The sequence below is a fragment of the Peromyscus leucopus genome, chromosome 7, assembly GCF_004664715.2.
Source record: "Peromyscus leucopus breed LL Stock chromosome 7, UCI_PerLeu_2.1, whole genome shotgun sequence".
Taxonomy (NCBI): Eukaryota; Metazoa; Chordata; class Mammalia; order Rodentia; family Cricetidae; genus Peromyscus; species Peromyscus leucopus.
The window spans coordinates 81,096,617-81,119,114 of NC_051069.1; the positions used below are offsets into that span (position 1 = coordinate 81,096,617).

At 39.4% G+C, this 22,498-nt stretch overlaps 1 protein-coding gene across 2 annotated transcripts in view; it reads left to right on the top strand.

Annotated features, from left to right (window-relative positions):
- The window catches only part of Plod2 (procollagen-lysine,2-oxoglutarate 5-dioxygenase 2), a 70,774-nt gene that overhangs the window by 36,591 nt on the left and 11,685 nt on the right, over window positions 1-22,498 (top strand). For both annotated transcript variants that reach the window (XM_028865988.2, XM_028865989.2), the window contains exons 4-11: window positions 5,717-5,880; window positions 9,457-9,569; window positions 11,634-11,697; window positions 13,348-13,445; window positions 16,431-16,532; window positions 18,601-18,726; window positions 20,194-20,315; window positions 22,105-22,209. In XM_028865988.2, the coding sequence (XP_028721821.1) occupies window positions 5,717-5,880; window positions 9,457-9,569; window positions 11,634-11,697; window positions 13,348-13,445; window positions 16,431-16,532; window positions 18,601-18,726; window positions 20,194-20,315; window positions 22,105-22,209 (894 nt within the window). The remainder of the gene's footprint in view (window positions 1-5,716; window positions 5,881-9,456; window positions 9,570-11,633; window positions 11,698-13,347; window positions 13,446-16,430; window positions 16,533-18,600; window positions 18,727-20,193; window positions 20,316-22,104; window positions 22,210-22,498) is intronic.

The window sequence follows — 22,498 nt, forward strand, 5'->3', positions numbered from 1 at the left end:
GCAACCTCATAGAAGGTAGTGTTGATTTTAAGGTTCCTGAGCCTCTGAGTTCGGGGAACCTGGTTTTCTCTGCGCCTCCCTTCTCAGCCTCCTTCTTTCCCTATCTGTAAGATTTCGTCTTGGAGAGTTGGCAGTGTGAGGAGCCCAGCTGTTTCTGACAGACGGGAGAGGGGCATTACAAGACGCCCATAGCCTGGGGCAAGTCAGTATTATTCAGTTGGATTGTGTTCAGGACTCAGCTTCATAGAAAATACAAGCATATTTAAGGAAGGACCGGTGTTCCTAGGCGCTGTCAGGGTTAGCCATGTGTCGGTTGGCCAGCTAGATACTCCTGAGAGCAAAGCTTTAAAAGCAATACCTGTAGTTTTACCTAGAAAAGCAGGTTTATTTGATGATGCCCTCTCCCTGGCAGTAGTGACAGCTTGAGTGTGCAGACACGAAGGAGTTTGTCATTAGTGATAGGCAGCATTCCATTTTATTAGGAAAGAAACAAAACACACTGTGGTCCCCTGTTTCTGTACTGTGTAACTTTCTTTTTTCCAGGAAAGACTGAAATTGTTAGATGTTGCTTTAAACTTAGCTCCCTGTCGTCCATTCATTGGTGTAAATGTGCTAAAAATTAAGTAGGAAATGGGTGTGTTTTCCTCTTTCATGCTGTCTATATATTCTTGTCAGTATTCCCTGGCTTTAGTCAGTATAGTTGTGGCCATGGAAGAGTGAGGGAGAAGCACATGGTCTACAAAGGCTTTGTTAGCATGTGATTGCAGGTGTTTGTCATAGGTGACAGCTGTGACTCTGTGTGTGTGTGTGTGTGTGTGTGTGTGTGTGTGTGTGTGTGTCTGTGTCTGTGTCTGTGTCTGTGTCTGTATCTGTGTGTCTATGTGTGTTGCAGGTACTAAAGGTTCCATAGTGTTGCATTAGGGTTTATCTCTGGAAATACCAAAATGTATCTGAGGGGAGACTTGAGACACAAAGTTTTCAGATGTGGGCCTGCATCTGTTTTATTCTGTGACTTTATTTCAGCCTGTCACTTATAGCTAATGGTTCAGATGATTGTAATTTTTGTTTAATTCTATGCATGTGATGATAAGTAAAATATTGGATTAGGGAGGAATAAAAAAGTTACAGGAGACTTATGTGGCTTTTCTCCTTGGCTACCCAGTAGCCTTTACCTCTTGTTTAGATACAATATAATTCATTTATTGGCTGAATCACCCATTTGTTCAAGAGACATTTACTGAATATCTTTGAGATCCTCAGCTGAGGGCCTGTACAGATGGTAAAATCATGAGTCCAGCTTATAAAGGAAAAGATGTAGCCTGGTTTAAGAGAGGCATTTTTTGACTAGGTGCATAAAATAGAAGGAATATTGGGTGAGTAAGGAGAAGGAAAGGCTAATGAAAGGTAGCTGGAAAGAAATGATATTTTCCTGCCATGTTGATGTCTGGAGGAGTTGACATTGGAAATGGGCCTTGAAGGCAAATGGCTTGGACCCAGTTAGAAAACACATGTTGAGTAGATGCTCGTTATGATAACACACTTGATCCCACATGAAAGAACTGAGGTTGGCTTCTGAATAGGATAGTACATGGAGATTATTTGTGTGCGCCTGAATTTACATTTTATTCTATAGGACAGGTATCCATAAGTGGGTCTTATGTGGCCAAACATTGTTCTGTAACTCAGGATCTGCATTTGCTTAGGTCTTGTGACTGCTTTTGTACTAACCTAGCAGAATTAAATTTTTTGACCAAGTCTATGTGTCCTTCAGAGTCCAAACTGTCTTCTACAGGCCAGTGTAAATATTCAGTGACTCTTATTTTAGGCCACACCTAGAAACTACTGATTGACTCAGGGGTGTGGTACCTCAAGAGACTATCTGAGCCAGGAGTGTGTATGGCAGAGGGTGGTAGATCCCTGGGAGGGTGCCTGTGTAGCCTGTGGGGTCTATAAGCCAATCAGGTTCATTGTCTTCTGGGAGAGGAGTTGAATAGTAGATGTAAGGTAGAATCAGTAAGACAAGGCGCATCGATTTTGATGGAAGCTGTCATGATTAGGGCCGTCCAGGATGAAGGATGGAATTTCTTCCAGTCTGGGTAACTGTGATTGAAGGTACCAGAGAAATAACACAGAAGGACAAACACTCATAAAATCCCAATGACCTGTTGGAGATAGAACTGTGACATGTCTGGGTTCAGTATTATGGGTTTTGCAGGACTTGGGGCTATTTACCTTGCTTAAATGTGGAAAGTTTTATTTTATTCTTCATGTTTAAAGGGACTGAGTTCCTGTGAGAATTATTTTTATGACCTCTGTGCATTCATTTTTAAAGAATTTTTTTTTTTTTACATTTTTGTGGTTCAAATAATTTTAAGTAGAAAAACTTTGGTTTTGAGAAGTTTTAAATAGGCTCAAAGACATTTTCTGAGGAATTTAAACAGAAATGACACCTGCTAGAATAAATGGGGAAAATGTCACCATCCTTACCTTTTTAGCTGTGTGTGGTGGCACATGCTGGAAATGCCAACACTTGAGAGGTGAAGGGAGAGGGATCATGAGTTCAGGTCCGGCCTGCACTTCATAGTGTGTTCTTCCCTTGCCTGGGCTACATAAGATCCTTTCTCAAAAAAGGAACTATTTTATATTTTTAGCCAATGTAATATTCTCACTTGAATTGTATGAAAATGATTTCCTTTTCTTGTGCTTTAAAAGAATTGTATTTTAAAAGTAATTTTTTTTTTTTTTTGGTTTTTCGAGACAGGGTTTCTCTGGGTAGCTTTGCGCCTTTCCTGGAACTCACTCTGTAGACCAGGCTGGCCTCGAACTCACAGAGATCCGCACTCACAGAGATCCGCCTGGCTCTGCCTCCCGAGTGCTGGGATTAAAGGCGTGCACCACCACCGCCCGGCTTAAAAGTAATGTTTATAAAGTGCTAAATTATCAAATTAAACATCATACTTTCTCCTTTTATAAACTATTGGCTTCATTAATAGTCTGAGATACAGTAATATCTTTGTCCTTCACTACAGTTTCAAAGATGAAAACATTCACTTTCCAAATGGCATCTGTGACTTTTTTGGGGCTGTGCTGGGGATCAAACCTTGCCAGCCTTCCTTCTCCTTAGGCCAGCGCTGTACCTGGAGTTGCACTCCCAACCTCTTTCGTAACTTTTGGGTATATGGTGCTACTTACAAATTTTCTAAGGTTAGATTATAAACCATGGTTCTGGGACCTACCAAGCTATATTTTTTACTCTTTTCAGAAACTATCTTGGCCTCCTATGAGGCTCACTGTATACCTCCCTCAGAGTTTGAGTTTTTGGCCTCATCTTTGGTCTTATTTTCTCTCTCCACGTCTCCCACCCCCTCTTTCTTTCTCGTTCTCCCTCTCTCTCTCTCTCTCTCTCTCTCTCTCTCTCTCTCTCTCTCTCTCTCACACACACACACACACACACACACACACACACACTTCACAAGTACTTTGGAATAAAACAAGTATGTTAAAGGTAAGATTGATGAAGTCAATTATACTGAAAAGTGTATTTTTTTGTTTTGTAAATCAGGGTAGTTTGTTTAATTTTAAATAAACATATCAAAAAGTTAATTTTGAGATGTCAGTCAGAATAATTTTATTGAGATCTGAAGCTTATTGTTTAAAAATACTCATATCTTTAGAGCTTATTTTACACTCATGCTTACACTGACTTTTCCTATGTCCATTTCCTAAGCAGTCCCTCCTCCAGCTAATAACCAGAGGCTACTGTGTTTGCTTATTTATGCAGTGCTTCTAGTGTGCAAGCAAATGTTATTTAACAGCATTTATAGACACTTCCCTTCTGCTTTACAACTGAGAAATTAAACCAGATTAAATAACTCGTTTGGTACTCTGATGGCTGGCAGCAAAGCTGGGCTCAGCCTGCAACTGGCAGCCTTCATACATGATGTGATAGACTTTTTGACTATGCTCTTAGTAGAGCTAACAGCATCTCGCCTATTGATTCTGAAAAGAAAAAAAAAATTCCACTATGTACCTATGTATCTGCAATCTTTCTGTATTAGTCTGCCTATCTAGATATTCATGAACAAATTTAATTATGAAGTATAATATTTCATAGTAGAAATAAAAGTAACTGATAAAATTTAAATTTTCTAGATTGATTTCAAATGAAAAGAAATGAACTGATTTTAACATTGCTTTCAGCTTTTATTAAAGAATGAGTAGGTATCAAGAGTGGTGGATTGTATGAATAATTTCAGTCCTCGGGGGTTGAGCTAGAAGGATTTCAAGTTTAGGGACAGTCTGGGCTATATAATGAGACTCTTGTCTCAAAATAAATTAGTAAATACCAGTTTTGTTTAGCAGAATTCCAGAATTTAATTGTGGAATTAAACTCATTTTTGAGTCAGTTGGTCTATATTGTAAAGATATAGCACGTGTTTTCACCAGTCAGCACTGCGCCCAGTGCAGAGGACAGAGCAGGGTGGTGTGGGCAGTGTCCTTTTCAAAGGACAGGACCTGGTGGTGATGCAACCTACTTCCTCTACACTATGCTGGATAGAGTGAGTCGTGTGGCATGTCTTCCCTCGTAGTACTTTCTAAGCAAGATGGCCATGTGCTCAACTTACACATGAGCCTTGCCACTGTTAAAGGGACAGGGATTGTCTCTGCCAAGAGCCTAATGGAGAACGTAAATTTACAGTAGTTTTGCTAAAAGTTACTCCAAATATTTTTTGGCTTTTAAAAAATATATCGTAGAGATAAGTGATAATGTGTTATATTTTGAAAAAACAATGTAAATACATTAAACTATACATTACTAAATCTTACATGTGCCTCTCCAGTAAATACAGATGGAGAGCATAGATGGAGCAGCTGTGTACTTCCTGACAGGTCCTCACAGTGCATCTAAGTGTTAGCTAAGGAGCTCTTGGCAGAAGTCAGGATCATGAGCTTGCCCTTCAAGTTTGGTACCTAAGATAACCATTCTCTTAGTGTCCTGCAGGCATTTGACTTTCAGGTACACTGATGTAAAAACAAATACAGGTAAATTTGAGGTTGCAATAAGCCGGGACTTTTCTGCGGAGAGTTTACATTTCTCATAGAGGTTTTTACAGTTAATTTTCTGTTACATTGTGATTCGGTGAGTTAGCTCTGAACAAATAAAGTCCAGGGGAAAAATGTGGTCAAACATTAGACCTCAAATTATATTATTAACTTTTACCTTGATTCAAATTTATAGAGCTTTAAAAAGATGAATATGCCTGAATAATATTCCATAATACATAGTATATCAGTTATTAAATGTGCACTGATGCCTATGTGAGACATTTGTCAAAACCAGTTTTTCAGAGATAATAATAGATTGGTACACATATCACTGAAATATTTGACTGTTAAGATGAAAACTTTTATGTTTATGCCTGTGCCATTAATTATATGAATTGTAACATTTGCACACTGACTTTACAATTTTTATTGTATGTTATAATGAAAATTAGGACATGTTTGTATTTCATTTGTGAATACGTAGTAAAAGCAAAATCAAATGTAGTTCATATGTGAGTTGGAAAGAGATTGATGTGTTCTCTAAACAGCTGTGTTAATTCTAGGATTCTAAATTCTTGTTTTTTTAAGGAATTTTTTTTTGGGGGGAGGGGTTGTATGCTTGAATTCTGAACCATGCATTTTAAAGCATGTTTGTTTCTCTTTCAAACAGTTTTGATGTTGTATTTGCTGGTGGGCCTGAAGAACTCCTAAGAAAGTTCCAAAAGATGAATCACAAAATCGTCTTTGCAGCCGACGGGATTCTATGGCCAGATAAGCGGCTGGCAGACAAGTACCCTGTAGTGCACATTGGGAAACGCTACCTGAATTCAGGAGGTATGAATGATGCTGTGAATCAGGAATGAATGAGGCTGGGCCAGCCTCACAACCATGATCTTGCTGTGAAGTATTCTGAGAGCTCATGTACAGTTTAGAGCTGAAAAATCATCCCTGTGTCACATCCATGTATCTAGGCTGTGCGGATGTCTGAGCTTCCATGTTGCAAGTGAGAAGTCATGTCTTCTGATTACCATTTATTGAAAGGTTTTGGGTCCAGGATATTAAGTTTAATAAGCTTACTTTGAAAAAGTTCATGTTTAATCTGTAATCACATGATTAAAAACAGCCACTTGTTAATGTGATCTGTTTTAAAATATATTGTGTTGAATTACTTGTTTTGACTTTTTTTTTTTTGGTTTTTCGAGACAGGGTTTCTCTGGGTAGCTTTGCGCCTTTCCTGGAACTCACTTGGTAGCCCAGGCTGGCCTCGAACTCACAGAGATCCGCCTGGCTCTGCCTCCCGAGTGCTGGGATTAAAGGCGTGCGCCACCACCACCCGGCTGTTTTGACTTTTGTAGCCAAAATTTTAAATAATGTCTGAGTGTATAGCAGTATTACATTCTCTATGTGAGTCACCACAGAATAAATAACCATGATCATACACACTCCTCTAATGATAAATGAAAATTGGACCTTGGGCGTATTGTGACTGCACTGTGTTTCCCTTGAACTGTAAACACACAGACAGAAGGCATAACCATGTAGGATGGAGGACTTGTGTTCTGTGTAGGAATAACGTGTGAAAACCATACTTTTGGTTTCCAATGAGTGAGTTGATTTAATATATAAAAGCAAAAATAAAAGAGAAAGTTGCAGATAGAAACATCAGACATCAAATTAGCCATTTATAATATGCAGCAGTAGCCTGGCTGAGAGTACAAAGGAGGCTAACACTGTCAAATCAAAACTTAGGGCATCCAGCAGAAGTCGGCTGGGGGAGATGCAGCGGGGCAGGGTTCCTGAGAATCCCTCCCTCAGTGAGCTGGCTTCCTGTTTCCACTGTCCTGTGTTATGGGAGAAACAGTAGTAACCAGTGTTGGAAATACTTCACCTTCAAGCTGTTCAATTAAACGATGTGTTTACTGCCTTAGCTGTTAACTGGTTTTCCCATTTCAGAGTCAGGGGTCAGCCTGGCCCAGGACATGGTTTTGGATACACTTGACATGAACATGCTTGAATCTGACACAAGAGAGGACTCTTAGCTGTTCAACAAGCTTAAATAGAACATGACAATTTACCAATATAGTGTATATTATAGCATGGCAGACAGATAAGTTAGGTCCAGTTGCAAGTCATATTGGGAAATGGATGTTTGGAGTGGTCTTTGAATCGATAGTGGATCCTGTTCAGACAGCTCCGTAAATGCTGTTTGAGGTAAGCATGTGTGGGTTGCAGACATTGCTTAGTCATCTGTGGTGATGTAGCTGTTAGCAAGCTAGTCATTTCTCTGTAGTGACTCAAGCTCAGCATTTACATCTATATTTCATTTTAGCAATTCTCCCTACAGTCATAATTTAGACCTTTTCAGTCTGTATGGACCTCTGAGACCTCAGGTTTCAGCCTGTGCTTTTTAGAACCCCCTTTCCTCCATTCCAACACATATTGTCCATGCCTTTGGGACCTCTTGACCCTTGTATATCTTACCAGACTGTTTGCTATCCTTGAGGGGCATTGTTGTATTCAAGTCAGTGTCTGGGATTTGCTGTGTTAGTCTGCTGACATCACTGCCCTGCTACTGAGCTGGCTGCCCACTCTTCTTTCTCCTCTGGAGCCATTGCCCCAGGTGTGGTACTGATCCTCTGCCCTGGCCACTGAACTGCCGAGCTCTCAGTCACAGTACATAGTTCATTTTACAATTGGACCCACATTAGAGGTTTTTAAAACATACATTTTAAAGGAGATGTATAGCTTTGGATTAGGTTACATTTTGTATTAAGTTAATTTTTTCCTGGAAGTGGCATGCACATGAGAATCTGTGGTAGACATTCATCTGGACAATAATATAGTCATTGGGGGAAATTTCAGAGGGACCCTCAGTGCTGTGGAATCGACAGACATTAGCAAATAAGTGCTGCTGTTTGCCAGTGACCTAATACAGGGCAAGTCCTTGGAGGTATAGCACTCAATTTCTATCCACAGTCAGAATTATTAGAGAGAAGGCAGGGAGCATGAGTGCGTGCAGTCAGAGCGTGGGATTTCAGACAGTTTGGGAGAGACAGTCAAAGGACATGAGTTATGACTTAGTAAAAATGTACCAGTTACTTTTAAAACATGTTAATAGAAAAAATAATTTATGAATGCATCTGACCGTAATTTTTTATTTCATTTCTTTTGAGATATTTGGTCTTAGGAGAAGGGTAAGGAAACAATTTTTTTTTTTTTTTTTTTTTTTTTTTTTTTTTTTTTTTTTTTGGTTTTTCGAGACAGGGTTTCTCTGTGTAGCTTTGCGCCTTTCCTGGAGCTCACTTGGTAGCCCAGGCTGGCCTCGAACTCACAGAGATCCGCCTGGCTCTGCCTCCCGAGTGCTGGGATTAAAGGCGTGCGCCACCAACGCCCGGCAGGAAACAATTTTTTATAAGACAATAATATAAGCCATTGGAAAATGTTATATCAGTATTTTTTATTATTCAAGATCATTCATAGTTATGAAAAGTACATTTTCAGGTGGTAGAGATGCTCTGTGGTTGAATGCTCACTGCTTGTCCTGTTCCTGGCACCCACATCACATCGACCAGCTCACAAGTATTGTAGCTCCTATTCAAGGGGATCTGACATTGTTTTTTGACCTCTGTGAGCACCTGTATACACATGGCTCACATAAATACAAGCAGGCAAAAAAAATATTTTTTTAAAAGTTCAGTTTGTGTGTGGTGAGTGTTGTCTGTCAATAAAGCAGAGCAGCTGGCCGCATGTCTGAAACTCAGGGCAAGACTTAGAAAATGATCCTGTTGTCCCTGTCTTCATAGATACGTGCCATTGGCAGATTCATCACATAGGCTCGAAGGCCAAGAGGAACACTCCAATTTTAGACTTCCTTTTCCCAGACAATGACATGTAAATCTAGCCAGAAAAACGGTCTACCAGGCACAGTAAGACCGGTTTCAAGAAATGGAAAACATTCCCCAAATTCCCTAGATAGAAAATTTCTTCAGGATTTTTGTAGCTGGTGACAACCCACATTCTTTGCCTACATTGGAATCTTGGCACAGCAGGAGACATTTCCTTCATTCAGAAGCAGTTGGTTCCTTTTCAGTGGGTTCAAGAGCAATTCACAAGGTCTAGAGGAATTCCATCTTACTCTGCTCTGTCCCTAGTTAGCCTTCCTTTAGGAACCTTGTAAAGTAAGTTCTTATTTGTCAGTTAACTTCAGGAATGCATATATTTATATATATTTAAAAGCATCTTTGATTATCTTCCTTTGTTTTATAATTAGTGTTGTCTCTCCATTATAGCACATGTACATATGTGTTGGACCTCATGACTTTACGACTTTATCGGCTGTTGGGTGGAACTAAGTTGACATGCATTTTGGTCTTTGAATTCTGAGCTCTCCGCTGTGTTTGTGTATTGCAGGCTTCATAGGCTATGCTCCATACATCAACCGTCTGGTCCAGCAGTGGAATCTGCAGGATAATGATGATGATCAGCTCTTTTACACTAAAATTTACATCGATCCAGTGAAGAGGGTAAAGAATAGCTTGCAAGTTCTCCATTGCTGTTTCGGCTGCTTTGACTTTTGTATTTTCCTCATCAAAGTGGTCAGAAACAAAAGGATTTGGGGAAACTGAATTGCAATTTATTTTCATTAATATCACTGTTGAAACAGTACAAGTCCCTGGAACAAGCAGTGAGTAGGTGACCTTGGTCTCCCTCCTTTCTTTGGGTATGCGAACTCTCTGATTGTCTCTGTATCTCTTAGTGACCGAGATATTGCCCAGCTTAGGTTCATTAGAGAGGCAAAAAGTAGGTTGAAGACCCTGTTATTCACCATATTATGTGGAAACACATCAAATGACTAGAAAATTCAGGGCCAACCTCGACCAGAGTGTAGCCTCACCTGCTGTATACTCACTGCCAGGTCTCTCAATATCAGAATGAGTAAAGCCAGTAAGGTGTCTGAGCCTGGAGACCAAAAACAGTACCAGACAATGATGTCATATTCGGAGTAGATATCTATCATTAAGACACGGTGTTCTAGCAGTAACAGTTTAAAAAGTCTACCGCTATGCCTGGCAATCCTTTGTTTGATACTTTGAAATGGCATATGGATAAGCCCACTGAAAAGTTTGTCACACTGAAATGGACGTCTCTGTAAGACTTGTCCCTTGGAGTTTGAGGTGCCTCACCATTGTCCAGGTTGCTGGAATTGTAGATATAGCTTTCGACATGGTCCTGTGAAGATAGATCTCATTGTGTTTTATAGCTGGCTGGAGGACTAAGAATGTTTGCAAAGAGGCTGAGCAGATGGCTCAGTGGATAAAACATTTGCCTTGTCAGCTTGAAGACCAAGTTGGGATCCTCAGTACCACATAAATGCCAAGCAGGCTCACTTGTAGTCTTAGTTCAGAGAAACAGAGACTAGAGGTCCCTGGAGAAGCTGGCTAGCTAGATTAGCTGAACTAGTGAGCTCCAGATTGAAGTGAGAGACCTTGCCTCCATAGGAGGTAAAGAACAATTGAAAAAGTAGATACTCGGTGTCTACTTCTGGCTTCTACATACATTTGTACTCACACTAGGCAAGCGTGCGCGCGCGCGCACACACACACACACACACACACACACACACACACACACACACACACACACACAGAGGCCAAAACAGGGGGAGCAGAAAAACAGAGTGCTTTAGAGTGTAGATTGTGGAATGACTAGATCATGAAATTCCAGAGACTGTGGCCTGAGATTCTAGCCTTATTTCCTAATAAAAATACTATAATTATCACAAATAAAATAACTAAAAATAGTAGTGGGCTAAATAAGGTAGGTGTTTGTCCATGTTTTTTTTTTTTTTTTTTCCTTCTCACATACTAAAAATAAGAGGAGCATTGGCTGTAACCGTGGTGTTCTGCTTTCAAGCAAGGTAGCTCTTCACTGTTCTATAGTCTGGAGTACATATTTCAGTGTGTCATTGGTAGCCAGAATCACTACTGGAGTCCCAGTCATCACAGTCATGTTCTGGGCAGATAAAATGCAGGATAGTTTAAAAACAAAAGTGCCATTTAAATTTGTGAGCTCTCCTTAGCTAGCCTTTCAAGAAGGGTCAGGAAGTGCATTTACTTTTCTGGACAACTTATCATGTAACTGCACATAACACAAGTGAAATTTCTTGCTTTTACAAAAACATAGGCCATACTGAAAATCTGGGGACTGCAAGAACCAAGTCTGCCACAGACTTTATAGAGAAAGTTCATAAAATTGATTTAATCTTTAATTCAGAGGGAAACAAGCAAACTGTAACTTGAAACAAATTGTATTTAAATAGTATGAAGTAATGTGTTGTGCATTTTCTGTGCACTGCTGATGCAATTGTAATGTTTCTTGAACTGGGCGTTCTGTGCACTGTCACCGGGGAAGCAAGGCCTCCGCGTGTGCTCCACAGTGCTTGCACCTTCAGTGCTCTCTTAGACACCTGAATAGTTTCACTAACACACTGGACATCATGACTGTGTTGTCGTATGGCTGTTTCTGTTGTAATTGTCATGTTACCTCTTTTCCGTTTTTTTTTTTTTTTTTTTTTTTTTTTTTTTTAGGAAGCTTTTAACATCACATTGGATCACAAGTGCAAAATTTTCCAGGCCTTGAATGGAGCTACAGGTACAGATGCCCACACTGTCTTCTCATGGATGTGAATGCCTATTTTCAGCATTCTCTCCTGCGTTAGAACATTTGGGGCTATGACCACGGTGGCAACCTTTAAAATGTTAAAAAAAAAAAAATCAAATACTGAATTTAATTTGGTGTCAGTACACTCCTACAGAGTGTGTGCATGCACCGACACACTTAAGACTATCTGCACAGTCTGTGCACACTTTTGAGTACACTCATAGTATGTGTATATACCTGTATACTTAAGAGTACACTGTGTGCTCATCCTGCACACTTAGGAATACACTCCTACAGAGCACATGTGCACTCCTACAGAGCATGCTCACTTGCCCGTGCCCTGTGCACCTATGAGTATGTACACACTGATAAACTTGCAAGTACATATGCAAAGCATGTGTACACACATGGACTTGTGTGCATATACTTAGAGCATGTGTCCACACTGACACATAAGTGAGTACACTCTAACAGTATGTGCACATAACACCTGCACACTTTTGAGTATATGCACAAAGTGTACACACACCTGCATATGTGAGTACACTCACAAAGCATGTGTACATACCAGTACCTATATGAGTATGCTCTCACGGAGCATATGGGCACACATGTACACTTGTGAATACACAAACAAGCATGTTTGCATACTTGTGAGTTCACGTGCAAAGTGTATGTGCACATGAGTACACACATAGCATGTATATACCCCTGCACATTTTTAAGTCCTGGCTCAAAGAACATGTGAATACACCTGCATACTAATGAGTAAATGTACAGTGTATGCACACAACTACACACTTTCGGTTATTCAAACAGAACTTGTGCACACACGTACATACTTGTGAGTATACACACAGACATGTACATCCCTGCATATGTGAGTACATCTGCACAGATTGTCCATGTACATACTTGTGAGTATCCTTGATATTATTATTTATTTAGAATTAAGTATATGTTATAGTTCTATATAGTTCATGGTGCTGTCCATAGAGTGATTAGATTCTTGGAATAGAAGGCATGTAGTGTTTAAAACTGTGAGGAGGGTTGGGGATTTAGCTCAGTGATAGAGCGCTTGCCTAGCCAGCGCAAGGTCCTGGGTTCAGTCCTCAGCTCTGAAAAACAAAAACAAAAACAAAAAACAAATAAAAATAAAACTGTGAGGACAGGAACCAGATATACAAACACAACACCTCTCGTGATCCTCTGTCTTTCTGGACTGTCACAGAAGGCCAGTTGAGAGCTGTACATCTATCAGATGGCCAGTCAACTGTGAAAGTCTTGCTTATGCTGGGCAATGCACCTTCACCATACACACATTGCTTGCTGTTTCTAGAATAAACCTTCAAGGCCAGTCTGGGTCCACTACAGGTAGATAAGTTGTGATAGTATATCCAGCTGGTGTCACACTGCTAAAAAACAGGTCAGGGACCAGCAAAGCACTCGACAACCTGGCTTAGTGCTCAGGCATTTGGTTAGAAGTCAGCCTGTGTCTGTCCACACTGTCCTTCAATTTTGAAAACTACTGACTTGGGGAAAATAGTTTCTATGCACTGAAAACTGTGATTGTGTGTCTTGGAAATCCATTAGACCTACAAATGTTTGAAGTTAACACAAACTTTTCTCCTTTGAACCTAGATGAAGTGGTTTTAAAATTTGAAAATGCTAAAAGCAGAGTGAAGAATACGTTTTATGAAACACTGCCAGTGGTAATTAACGGAAACGGACCCACCAAAGTGAGTACCTGTGCCCTTAGTTGATTATCTGTGTCTCAGGGTCGGACTGTGGAGCAACATGGGAGGGTCATCATCCCTTTAAAACACTTGGAAAACTTGAGTGTGAACAGTTTATTTACTTTGTCTTTTCTGCAGGGTAGCATCTGATTTAAAATAAACAGGATTTTCTCTGAGCAACAGTATGACCTTTTATTCTGTAGGTAGATACTTCACTTCAGTGTCTACTGTTCTAGGAACAATAAAGGCCAGAGGGCTGGAGAGCAAGCCTTATTCCTCTAATTGCTCAGAGAGCCTAGAATAACCACCTGTGTTACACATGAAAAGAAATAATTTCTTCAACTAATTTGATCCATAATAAAAACAGTGACCTTAATCCATGCCCTAAAATGATAGTGCTTAGCCACTGTGACCTTGACTGATGGCTAGACGGAGTGGGGGGGTAGGCTCTCTGTGAGGGCAGATGACATCATATTTGGAAGTGCTTTGAAGAGGACTTAGGAAAGTACTGGCACCCTGTGCCCAGAAGCCCAAGGCAGCCTCGCCCCATAAGCCACTTTCCACACCTTCCATGGCGGCCAGCAGAAACGTTATGAGGAAAACAGATGCCCTGCTGTATGGGAATTGGGAGGGGATGAGTAATCTCTGCCATGGGATGACAAATACAAGGACATTTCCCATCAAAAGTACTGTTTCCCAATATCTTAATTACCCCTGATACAAAGGGCAGAAGGTGGAAAGTTACAAACACAGACTTCAGTTCTGAAAGCTGAAAGCTATGCCCCTTGGTGCTTTACCCCTTAGGACTATTGGCTATTTCCATATTCATACAGGGAATCGAGTAGGCTAACTCATGGCATAAATATTAAATTTTTATATTATTTCTAAGTGGGAAAGGTGTCAGTTCTGGTATGTTGCGAGGATTTTTAATTTCAGGGGCTTATACTTCCTTTTAAAAATTATTTTCAAGGATCTTTTAATGAAGATTATGTGTTTTGTACTTTGCATTTTTCCTGTCCTTTCAAAGTAACATGTATTAAGGGGCACATTTTTATATAACTGTTTTATTTCAATGCTCATTTGTTATTTGACAATCAGAAGTACTTTCTGTGTCTGTTTTTATTACGCATTTTAAAAGCTACCATTGCTCCCTACCCCTTTTGAGAAGGTGCCGCTGTGTAGTCCTGGTTAGCATGGCAATCACCTTGTAGACCAGGCTGACTTGGAATTCAAAGATATCATCTGCTTCTCCTTCTGGAGTTCAAGGATTAAAGGCATACCTGACCATGCCCAGCCATACTGACTCTTGAAATGTCATAATGACTCTCATGATCATATGGTTTCTGACTTCTGAGTTACCATATCATCCAAAGCAAGTGCCCTGGTGACGTTTGTCCAGGTCTCAGGTTTGCAGAGGTTCATCGTATCCGCTTCTATAGCATTTAGGCAGCACCAAGGCTTTCCTGTCCTAATGCCGAGCTCACTGATTTCAGTATCTTCAGTGCAGTTGAAATACTCGGAGAGACCTGAGGAAGGACTCTGGTAAAATGGCTGGCTGAGGACCCTCATCTGTGCTGTACTTTAGGGGCTTAAGAAGCTGCAAATACCTTGGAAGCACTTCTTTACGTGCTCACACTGCTGTCTTTAATATGTTTGACTATTTCTTTTGACTGTCTTACTTTTTTTTTTTGGTTTTTCGAGACAGGGTTTCTCTGTGTAGCTTTGCGCCTTTCCTGGGACTCACTTGGTAGCCCAGGCTGGCCTCGAACTCACAGAGATCCGCCTGGCTCTGCCTCCCGAGTGCTGGGATTAAAGGCGTGCGCCACTACCGCCCGGCTTGACTGTCTTACTTTTACCATGTTAAAACAAACAAACAAAAACATGATTAGCCGGCGATGGTAACACAAGCCTTTAATCCCAGCACTTGAGGAGACAGAGGCAAGTGGATCTCTCCAAGTTCCAGGGCAGCATGGTCTACACAAGTGAGTTCCAGGATATCCAAGACTATACAGAGAAACCCTGTCTCAAAACAAAAACAGAGACAAACAAGCAAATAACATAATTATATAAGCATAGTGAGGATTTGAGGTGTGTTCTTACAATGCTTATGTTAATTTACAACGGACACTGTGTGGTATCAAAATCGCAAAGCATGTAGTAACTTCGTTACAAATACATCTGGAGAATGAGTATCTTCTGCAGTGTCCCGATTTCAGAGAGTTTCGAGGTATTTTGAGGGCGCATAGTATACTTGTTTCTTGTGCCTTCTTCCTTCTGTCACTGGCTACCCTTCAGAACATAAAATCAGTTTTTTACAAAATGAAATGAATCCCAGTAGATGCTTAGAAGAGGGGGTCCGGTCAGGGAGGAGGTACCCTGTCAGGTGGGTAAGCAGCCTACACTTTAGCTTCTCCTTGGTTTGTGGAGTGACTGTATTAATCCCTTGCTGCGTCTGTCCTCTGAGCAGCACCCCAAAGCCTGGCTGACATAATGTGTCTCCAGAAATACCTTAATGTTCTTTGGTGATGAAGCAGCCTCACTCTTTGTTTTGTGTGATGTGTTGGTGAGAGATCCCGTTACCCCTTCCCCATTTACTGCACATGTCTGTGCTGGACATTTAAACATATTTATCTCATCACTGCACACAGAACTCATGGTGGTTTGTCTAAATGGCTTGTTTGCTCCTTTAAAAGTTTGTTTGGCCCTCTTTTTTTAACAATGGTAACTTCTAGTATTATTCCTTACATCAAATTATATCAAATACTATGACCTGCTGCATCTTTTATAATAACTTGGACATTTCTAGACATAGTTTGTAGCACTTAATGATTCGTCATCTGAAGAAAGCTTTGTTTAATGTGTATATGTTGGTGTGATTAGGGGATTGTACCAGGTACAGACAGAATTCTGTGCAGCTGTGTGATTATATAGTGAGAACGTGGTGGGTAAGGACTGCTTCTGTTCATCTGTTTTTCTTGCACTTATTAGATTCTCCTGAATTACTTTGGAAACTATGTTCCCAATTCATGGACACAGGAAAAAGGCTGCACTCTTTGTGACTTTGACACAATTGACTTGTCTGCAGTAGATGTAAGTGGAATTCATTTGTATGAACTTGTATCAAAAATCTACATTGTCATGAAATGTGACTCAGGAAAAAGGCAGATTGTTGTATAGTTTCCATTGTATATTTGATAATGGCTTTATAATGAAAAAGTACAGTGTCTTAGAATCTAGAAAGCTTGCCTTTTGAATTGTTTTGAAAGCACTAACAGCTGACAGTTGACCTCATTTGCCGTAAGGGTACTGAACACCTACAGCGTGCCAGGGAAGTCAGAGCAGCACTGGTAAAAAGAAAGTCCCCAGACGCGTGACTGTCTCTGCTGTGGAGTGGCAGCAGGGTCCCACAGCACAGAGCCCTGGAACTCCCAAAACAAATGCTTGATTTCTCCTCGCTGCCTGAAGGGAGGATCAAAAGTAAATTGTCTACATTTGGTACCTTCTGAATAGAGCTCTATGTCACTTGAAAGTAAGGTTTTTTGGCCAGACTTTGAAGCAACAAACTAAATGTTTCCTATCTGGAAAGAGGACCAGAGCAGTTCTGAATGAATCCACACCATGGATATGTTTAAACACTTGTCTTGATGTTTTTTGCAGAAAATGGTGTTGTCCTCTGGAAGGAGAATCAATTCCTTCTGTTTGGATTTTCCCTTCTAATTTAAACTTTCTGGTTCAAGGGTAAAATGTTAGTGTTGAGGTTTTTATTCATATAAATAATGTTTTTTTGCATGTTAATAATTTGGTTTGCAACTGCATTTGACTTTAAACTTATTAAAATGTTCTACAAAGGGAAAATGATTTATTCCTAAATATAATAAAAGACTGTAGTTTTTAAAACATAGTGATCATGCAATCGTGACATAGAAATGAAATATTTGTAGGAGTTAAGATCCCAGATACAGCATATGTTTAGATGTGGGTCCTTGCAGTTTCTTACTGGGTAAAATTAGATTTTTATTCATTTATGCTATGTGTGTGCATGTGTTTGTGTACAGTTAGTGTGCACATTCTGCTGCACATGTGGAGGCCAGAGGACAGCTCATTAGAGTTGGTTTCCTTCTTTTACTACGGGAGGCCTGGGTCAGCTAGACAAGCTTGGTGGCAAACACCTTACCACCTGAGTCGTCTTGCTGGCCCTCCACATGTATATTTTAGATACGTTTTTAATTTAATATTTAAATTAGTTTAATAGATATTTAACTCCTGTTGTCACTATTTAAAAACTTAAAACAGAACCATGCAATGGCTCTATATTCCGACTCTGAGTTTTATCTTGCTTGTATATAAATGTGGGATGGCTAACTTCTAAGGCTGTTAGGATATTTGAATTAAACCCGTAAGAGAAGATGATGGACTGCCATAGTTAATGTGTATTACAGATGTTTTCATATAAAAGAATAAATGAAAGAAACTACACCTAATACATGCTTAAAGTAGATTTCAGAAAACATATAAAAATGTTTGCATTAAGATAATATATTAGTGAAAGTAGTTTTCCTTATATAAAATAACATGCCAAAAAAAAAAGTAAAAGCAGCAAAGCCTGTTATGTTAATAAGATGAGATCATTCCTCCTCCTCTTCCCTCTTCCTCTCCATACCCCTCCTTTTCTCTTTTCCTTTCTCCCTGTCTCCTCTTTCTCCATGCCCAGGGATAGGTGGGCACTCTACCAGTAAGCAGCATCCCTGACCTAGAACTGATTTTTTTTTTAATAGAATTTTTCAAAACAGCATTCGGCTTCTTTCAGAGAAGCCCCAAAGGAAGTGGGTCACTTCTGTAGGCTGTGTCCTGTGTCACCCATATGGTGAATAGGATAATACCTTTCTTTAAGTTATAAGTCCAAGTCACAGGAACGAGAGGTAGTTCAGTAGAATCACTGTGACTGGCTTCCTAGATATTGACTTGCTGTGTTAGAGGACCGTCAGTGGTTGGTGCAAGTCTAGTGAGTATATGCCGACAGGAAAGTCTTGTGTTTCTTGGTTTTATTTTGTTGTTGTTTGTGCCCCCCCCCCCCCCGTGGTACTGGTTAAGATTTGAATAGATTTTAAAATCATACTGATCATAATTATTTTCCTTTTGTGTTTGCTGCAAAACATAGGTCCATCCAAAAGTAACAATAGGTGTTTTTATTGAACAACCAACCCCTTTTCTACCTCGATTCCTGGACTTACTGTTAACACTGGATTATCCCAAAGAAGCATTGAAACTCTTTATTCATAATAAAGTAAGTATTTCAGTCTTGAGTGTTGAACGTGAGAGTTTGTTTTTGAAGCAACTCCTCCTGTCCCTAAAAACCAAGTGGAATATTTTACTTCTATTATGTGTGAAGAATTGAAAGTTTAATCTAATATTAGGCTGAACCACATGAAATTGGCAGTTTCTATAGATCAAAATGGCTGCATATCAGCCATGTTCACATAGCTTGTCAGCATAATTTATGAGGATGTGCAGAAGAGCCTGTGTTCCTTTGCATTGGGGTGACTTTGGCACTTTCTTTTATAGACTGGCCATTGACAATATTTGTAGCAATAATACTATAGCTTTAGAATGGACATGACTCCAGAACTCTGCTTCCATCCGTCTCCAAGCGGCATGCCTCTCACCAGAGAAACTCGATACTGTTATTTTTGTAAGACATTCAGATCCTCCCAGACATATAATTTAAACATAGTCATTTCTGTCAGTATTTGTCTTATTTCTTTCTGTTGAAAGTTAGTTCTTACTCCATAGAGAAAAAGTTGATAGCCCCGAAGCATGCTGTTTTCTACTTTGTGGTGATAGGTTTTTGTTTAACTATTATTTTTTGGGGTGTCTTATAATCATTTTTTTCCAGAGACTATTTTAAAATTTCAGAAACCTACCTTTAGTAAGCTCAAAGAGTTTATTTCAGACATTTGCTGTCCAAAAATAATCATAACATAGATACTTAACACAGACAGTTTTTATATTAGTGTTATTGTGCTTTGTGTTGACCTTGTACTTGCTTTCAAATGGCCTTAAATTCCTTCACGTCAGTTTTTAGCATTCTGTTGAAGGCTGTGTCATGCAGCCTCATGTGATAGCTGACCTTACCCTGCTGTGACAGCACTTTTGAGAAGGCAGAGTGAGATAGGATGCATATAGAACACTGCTGCTGGAGAGGGAAGCCGCTTGAACATCAATACAGCTGAGTCACGAGTCCTCCTAAATCAGTGATTTTACATTGCTTGCTGTCTGTCAATATGAATTTGTTAGTCTCTTTTTGTCTAAAGACAGTTTTGTATGTGGTCATTAATTGCACTCTTTGGCTTCAAAAATTATTGTTATATTTTATTTTTCACAGACTAATATCTGTTACATTTATAAGCCTCTCTTCTGGATTTTTATGGCAAATATCTAAGATTCTTAGGCAGCAGGATTTTTTCCCTTTCAGCTAGAATTATTTTTAATGACTAGGATTTAAGTATTATTGTGGAACTTGACCTATGAGCAGGCACTGAAATCATTTTGAAGCAATTTATCCTTTTGGATATTGATATCAACCTATTTTATGTTTTTTTTGTGTGTGATTTTTCAAGTGATGGTTAAGTGCGTTTTCTGTAATTCAATAACCGAATTATATAACTTATATTTTGAGTATGAAGCATTGTCTTTATGAACAATTCAGGTTGTCTGTTTCCTCTCTAACTTTTATATTTAAAATCTGTTACAGGAAGTTTATCATGAAAAGGACATCAAAGTATTTTTTGATAAAGCTAAGCATGAAATCAATACTATAAAAATAGTGGGACCAGAAGAAAATCTAAGTCAAGCGGAAGCCAGGAACATGGGAATGTATGTCTGAATAATATATATTGAATTGTTATTCTGGTAGATGAACTTTAAGGAAAAAAATCCCCCAAATTATTCTATTAAAGTTGCAAGGCACCTCTTTGCATGTGTAGGCCAACCATGCAGACACAGGAGTCAGTTCTGGGTGGGTATACACAGGAGTGGCCATGGAAGTTACTTATATTTTTCTTTAAACCGAGTCAAAATATTTAATCACCTTATGAATTAACTTCAGATAAAGATTTAAACAAAACATAAATGAATATTATGACTAATAGTGAATGACTTACATCTAAATTCACCATCCAACGGCTGTGTAGTAAAGCTCCTTGGGGAATATGTATGTTCCTGCTTAACATCACTAATATTCTATACTCAGAGAGTATAGAATTCCTTTAATATTTCCAATAGAGTGCTTGTAAAAGTCTCCTCACTGAACAGTTGTGTCTTAGTGAACGCCAAGCTGAAGCTCTGACCGCTTTTTGAGAGCTGCTTGTAAGAAGGCAAGGATTCTGTGCCTTCTTATCAGGAGACATTCTTGTCTGTTGCTGACTCATGCCTTGTGCTGTGCAAGTCCATCTCACAGCCAGGGTTTCTTCTTGGGAAGGGCTTTAGAATAGTCCGAAATGCCCTAACTCAATTCATTGGGCAATCCCTTGAATCCCCATTCAGGACTTACTCTCTCTGATGGTTTGAATAACTGTTGTAAGTTTTCCCATCAACTGTTCTGCTTGGTAGCTAGTTTGAAAAAAAATGTACTTAAGAGAAGAAAGTGGCCAGGGGGTCCAGCTGTGAGGCTGGGAAGATGAAGCAGGCAAGAGAATCCTAAATGCAGAAGCCATAGCATGTGGAGGGTTTCATAGTATCATCAGTGGCTTAGTCCTTGGTTTCCTGTTGAAAACACTGCAGTCTCTCCTGGAAAAACATTTTTAGTGATCAGGCAAGACATAACTGTCTTAAAAAGCACTCTATGGAATCAAGTGTAAAATGTTAATACTTAAGGAGCCTTTAACTTTATCTCTGTAATGCTTTTCAAACAAAGTTGTTGGTGTCTTAGCATGTATAAGGCTAGGATTAATCTTATCAACACACACACACACACACACACGCAACCCCAACCCCCTAAAAATCTGAATTATTGGTGATATAGTATTTCACTTTGTGTATCCGATCTGTTTGCATGTAAAAAGTAATATAGAATATAAATAAATTGGGGTAAATTATTTTTTCTTTCAGAAAGCCTAAGTTTCACAAATTCCCATTGTTACCAGGTGTTCTGTGTGTGTGGTGTTAGTGTGCACCTATCATGCATGCAAAAGCCAGAGCAGGGTATCAGATGTCCTTATTTATCAAGATCCACCTTTTCCCCTGAGATAGCATCTCTCACTTCCCTGGAGCCAGGCTGGAAACCAGCTAGTCCTAGCCACCTCCTCTGTTTGAGTCCCTGAAGTACTAGGGTGACAGGCCATGCTTGTCTTTTTACATGGATTTGGGCCATAAGTTCTTACCCTTGCACAGCAACCACTATTATATACTGAGCCATCCTCGTGGCTACTAAATGTTTTTATGCCTTAAAATATTTAGTGACGTCAAATATATATCTTATTTGGCCTAAAATTGTAGTAATCTCTACCTACAGATATATGTGTTGATGAATTAGTCATTTTCAATATCAAGGCTGTTTTGATTGGAAAATACATCAGAATATTCCTACTTATGTTTGCTTTATGCTAATATTTCCAAAAAGGAAATTTTATCTTAATACTTATTTTATTTTCCTTCTCAACATCAGGGATTTCTGCCGTCAGGATGAAAAGTGTGATTACTACTTTAGTGTGGATGCTGATGTTGTTTTGACAAACCCGAGAACTTTGAAACTTTTGATTGAACAAAACAGGTACTAAGATTTAACATGAATTCATTAGTAATATGATTATTTCCCACATCTGTGTGGGCCCACTGCCTGTGTAATCAATGGAGGTAGGTCCCATTCAACTATCTACTACACTTTGTAAGCTCCCAGGACTAAGTATTCCATTAGCAGTCTTAGAAATGAAAGCATTCAGTAATACTTACTGTCAGACTGTGGCTGTTAGTGGTATTTGGTCTAATTTTCTATTTAAAGCTAAGTTCAATTATGTTATTGTTTCTGATACTAGTAATTTACATTTTTTATCATCCATAGG